Here is a 5,490-nt window from a genome sequence, read left to right as displayed (position 1 = left end):
TGGAACTTCAAATTGGATGATAGGAGCTAGCGGTGTTAAGTGTTAAAGATAAATGGAAAAATCAAACCAAACCCAAAAAATTATCTGTTCTTTGATTTAGTATAGTTTTGGTGATATTAAGGAAAAAAACTAACAGTATTTGGTTTGATTTGCTTGAACATATGAAAATTTGACGGAAACCAAACTAAATCAACAATGTGATATAAATTTTTAGTTTATATATTGATTTTCCTATGTATGTGAGCTTAGATTTTGACATGTGGTTTGGAACTTAAGTGAAATAATATCTGGAAATATTCATTATGCTTCTCTAATACTTCGCGTCTCATATTTGTATTTTTGGTTTACCTAAAACGATAATGGTATTTTCTTATGCTTATAAATAATGTAGTCACACAAATGTTTATTGCTTGTTTTAGATCACAAATTAAAAGTCTTTATTTGATTTTAAAATTTCATGTCCAATAGAAGTGCTGAATACAACTACAACCACACGATCAAAATTTCAAAGGGAAATATGGCTGATAATAAAGCCGTTGAATAGAATATAGGGTTTATCATTTGGGAACTAGTCTACTAAAACTCAACGTCTAGTTCAATTTCATTTGAGAATACCAAGTTAACTCTTTGTCTCTTCAATTACTTTTGGCTTTTTTAGTTCCAATTCTGGGATTAGATTCACTAACTTAAAATATTATGAACCGTTTTTTCAACACTAAGAAGTTTAGTGTTTATTTGAAGTTTTTCAAAAGATTAGCTTGCAAACTTAATTGAGTTCTTTTTATTAAAAAAAAAAAAAAGAACTTGTTCGGGCTCTTTTTGCAAAGGGAAGTTAACTCTTGTAAAAGGATTTTCAGACCCAATCTTTCAAAATTTTGCAAAAACTCAAAATAGAACATATGGCATTGTTTTGTTGTGACAATTAAAAAAATTCCATTATATGGAGAATGTTTAGGATATAGTACACTGATATTTTTTGTTACTTGAAAAATAAACTTTAGAGCTGAAGCATGTCCTAACTTCAGAATAAGACAAGTTAAAGGACTGCTAATGGTCGCAATGTTTTGTCATGTACAACCTAACATACTGTAACCAGAAAGATAACTCTTCCTCCATCCTAACTATTGGACGTTCTGTATCATTTGTAAGTTGCACAGAGCTTCCAAGTTGGAAAGCTCCAACTCCACATTTTCACTTTGTGGATCAAGATCATAGACAGGTTGGGGGGTTATGCCTTAACCCCTACAATTTCACTTTGTGGATCAACATCATACATGGCTTTGAATTAATTCAAAAATAAAAATAAAAATATGTACCATGTGAGTTACAATTTAAAGATGTCAGGTTTAACTATTACAACATGGGTTGCGGTGGGATAGATAGAATCCCTCCACCCTTAACCAAAAGTTACGGGTTCGAAACCTGAGTACACAAAAAATCTTGTTATGGAGTGCTTCCCCATTAAATGTGTCTTATGTGGCGCGAATTCGAATATAGTCGGACTTGTATACGGATACTGAACACCAGGTAAAAATATTAACACTCAGCGAGATTCCCTCTACTCCAGTCTTGTGGATGTATTTATTCGACACTTGCTTGTGGACTGTAGTAAGTTGCTTATAGACTAATCGAGATGCGTCTAATAGTCTGTTTGACCTAGTTTCTAAAATCAGTTTATTTTAAAAAGTATTTTTTTTAAAAGTGCTAATCAAAAATTACTTTTAGGGAGAAACAATTTGTGTTTGACTAATTAATTTGAAAAATGCTTTTCAACATATTTGGTCAAGCTTCTAAAATTAGTTTATTTTGAAAAGTACTTTTCTTAGAAGTGCTTTTCAAAAAAATACTTTTGGTGAGAGTAGTCCGTGTTTGGTTAATTAATTTAAAAAATACGTTTGAGCAACAATTAGTGTCTGACCAAGCTTTTAAAAAGTGCTTCTAAGTGTATTTTCTAAACAAAGTTTTTCAAAAAAGTATTTTTTGGGAAGAAGCTAATTTTTTCTACTTTTCAAAAAATGCTTCTCCTTTTATTCAAAAACACTTTGTTCCTTTTAAAAGTTTGGTCAAACACCTTAACTTTGGTAAAAAAAAAAAAAAAATTGGCCAAAAAGCTCTTTTGGTCCCAAAGAAGCATGGCCGAAACAAGCTATTAGTGTTTGACCAAACTTTTAAAAAATGTTTCTAAATATATTTTTCTCAAAAGTATTTTTCAAAAAAATTCAAAAAACTATTTTTTTCTACTTTTGAGAAATTACTTTTGCTTCTACTCAAAAGTTATTTTTTTTTTTCATTCTAAGAGTTTGCCAAACACCTTAATTTTGAAAAAAAGTTCTTTTTGCCAAAAAAAAAATTTATCACTTTTGACTTAAAAGAAGCCTGCTTGGCCATACATACTAAAAGTTGGTTCCAACGTCACTATTACAGGAGAATCTAAATTATGAAATGGTTGAAATTATTTACGAAAATTGAACTCAGAATATCCTCATACCCCCATCAAAGAAATTTGAGGTTCTAGTTTTTCCTTCCTCCTCTCTATTATTATTTTTTATTATTTTATAAATACTAGTATGAGATCGAAAATCTCTCACCTACTACTTGATAGCATTTAAGAACCTTGAAACGACATTGACTTATGATTAATTAAGGAAGACTAGTTAAGAAAAATTAAGCACTGTACACTGGCGATATTTTGGCGAGTTCATGACTCAATCATTAATTTATTATATTGATACATCATCGAATACATTGATAACAAAAGATGTAAGCAATGGTTGGATCTTGAAAGTAGGTTGATATCATACATGCCAACAATTGATTGTCAATGCAAAATTTCCAACAAAGTCTTCTCATTACTGACTATTTACTAGTAGAATCTTTTGCTTCAAGAATTATAAATGCTGGTTCCCAAGAGGCGTAGTTTAGGAGTCAAAGTTAAGAGTTTAGGTAGATCATGACTGGCATATAGGGTGATTAGGGGTGTTCATATAAATCCAAAAATCCGAACCAAACCGAAAATCAAACTAAACCGATCAAGAAAATTGATACCTTTTTGTTTGGTTTGGTTTTGGTTTTGAAATTTAAAAATCGATCAAATTTGGTTTGGTTTGATTTTAATTAAAAAAAATGAACCAAACCGAATATAGGAGTAGATATTTTAAATTTATTATTACACCTATATATATGTATACTTTTATACAAAGTTTTAAAAATTTTATACTAAATATTAATCGTTTGCACTTTTAGTACAGTTCTTTACCTTTACATTCTAGTTTAATTGGTAGTTTTCTTTTGTTAAGTGTAAGAATCTATTTCATGTTAAAAATAATATATTTTTAATTGAGTCCTTAAATTATTCATCACTATTTGATTCAATTATCATCAATATATCTTGGTAAATAATAGATTTCTCAAAGGGCAATTGATTTGATAGTGTTATGTTGAAAATGTGGTCGCCGAAATGTGTGTTTGGTAGTGTATGTCTTATATTTAAGAAAAATCGAGAAATAACCGAAAAAATCGAAAAACCGACATAAATCGAATCGAGAAAAAACTGACTTAATTGGTTTGGTTTGGTTCTAATATTTGAAAAGCCGACTTACTTGGTTTGGTTTCTTTTTAGGGAAAAATCGATCCAAACCGAACCATGAACACCCCTACGGGTGATGCTAAACAGCCCAATTGTTGTGAGCCAACCACACGCGTGAAAAGACATCAAAGACCCCCTAACTAATTAGCATATATTTTTCCCTCCAAAACACAAAATTAAATCCCAAGCCTTGAAATATGTGAAAATTAAATGTTGGTAGCTAAAGAGCCTTTTGCATTATATTTGTATTTCCATTGTATTTATGTGTATACAAATTATACGATTTAGTGTATATACAAATTATTGTATTTTCTTCCTTTCTTAAAAACAAATACGGTATACAATTTAGTATACTTCCTCCTTATCAAACCAAGTCAAGCGGACATTTTCTCCTTATTTAAAAATGGATTCAAACCAAGAAAATTTGGTGGTGCAACAAAATATGAACCCAAATGAACATAACACAAATACGACAATCATGAATATCAACCAAGATAATAAGTTTGATCGAGTTAGGGACGAGTTGTACAAATATTTAGGGATGGCATCGGATGATAGTTTGTTGAATGAATACGAATAAGTCGATGTTGATTCTCAAGAGAGTTTTAACAATGTTGTGAACTTAGATGATGATGATGATGAAGAACCGGATGGAGAATATCACGGAGAAGCTAACGATGATGAGGAGCAGGTTTTAGGAAATGAGTTAGAGTTATGTGATGTTGATCGGGAAATGGAGAATGAATTTACTGAAGAGGATGTGGTTGTAGGTCCAATCTCTGGAATGCGATTTAGAGATAAAGATTCTTTGTTTGTATTCTACAAAGAACATGCACGACTGAAAGGATTCTCCGTCGTCAAAAGAAATTCCAACAAGAAGGGTGGTGACACTGCCAGGTACATAACTTACTGTTGTGATAGGGCTAGGATTCGCAAACAAGTTTACCACCAAGAGTAACACTTGTAAAGCTAGGCTCGCTACTGTTTTGGATGATTCTGGTTGTTGGCGCATCTCTAAGGTAGTTCACGATCACAATCATGATTTGATCCCATCCATATCGCGCCTGATGGCTGGACATAGGTCCGTTTGTGATTCTTTGAAGAGGGATCTTGTAGCTTACAATCAATCTAGCATTAAACCCTCCAAAAATATTAGACTTGCTGAGGTTCAACGTGGTGGACTGCAAAATTTGGGTTGCACTCCAAAGGATTGTAGAAATTTTATTTTGAAGAGTAGGAATTTTGAAATGCAAGAAGGGGATGCACAGTCGTTGCTCAACTTTTTTTGTGGAATGCAGGTAAAGGATAGGGAATTTTTCTATTCAATAGACATTGATAATATTGGTAGGCTGCGAAATGTGGTATGGGTGCATTCACACTATAAGACAGCGTATGAGCAATTCCATGATACGATATGCTTTGATACGACATACCTTGTGAATCGATATAATATGAAATGTGCTACATTTGTTGGCATCAATCACCATAGACAGTCCATCTTACTGGGATATGCTCTCATGTCTCATGAAGATATCAATAACTATAAATTGGTTTTTAGAACTTGGCTTGAGGCCATGGGAAATGTTCATCCAGATGCGATCATAACTGATTAGTGTGAGAGCATTAAGGTAGCCATTGCTGAAGTGATGCCAAATACAATACATAGGTATTGTATTTGGCATATATTTTCAAAGTTGTCTTTTTACTTAAGTGGTGTTCGTCCTTCTAAAATTGCACGTGAAAAATTTAAATCCATGGTCCTTGATAGCATTACTGTTGAAGTTTTTGAGAGAAATTGGACAGAATATATTGCAAGATATAATTTGCATACAAGGAATTGGTTCAACAAGCTTTACTCTGAGAAGGAAAAATGGGTTCCAGTGCACCTTGATGTGTATTTTTGG

At 32.1% G+C, this 5,490-nt stretch overlaps 1 protein-coding gene across 1 annotated transcript; it reads left to right on the top strand.

The window, feature by feature from the left end:
• Positions 1–4,127: 4,127 nt before the first annotated feature.
• Positions 4,128–5,199, top strand: LOC104229707 (protein FAR-RED IMPAIRED RESPONSE 1-like). The gene is made up of 3 exons (XM_009782396.2): positions 4,128–4,143; positions 4,213–4,483; positions 4,560–5,199. The coding sequence occupies exons 1-3, from the start codon at positions 4,128–4,130 to the stop codon at positions 5,197–5,199; spliced, it is 927 nt and encodes a 308-aa protein (XP_009780698.2).
• Positions 5,200–5,490: the final 291 nt, after the last annotated feature.

This window comes from Nicotiana sylvestris, chromosome 10, assembly GCF_000393655.2.
Source record: "Nicotiana sylvestris chromosome 10, ASM39365v2, whole genome shotgun sequence".
Taxonomy (NCBI): domain Eukaryota; kingdom Viridiplantae; phylum Streptophyta; class Magnoliopsida; order Solanales; family Solanaceae; genus Nicotiana; species Nicotiana sylvestris.
The sequence above is the reverse complement of the archived record's forward strand: the minus strand, read 5'-3'. Positions and strand labels throughout refer to the sequence as shown.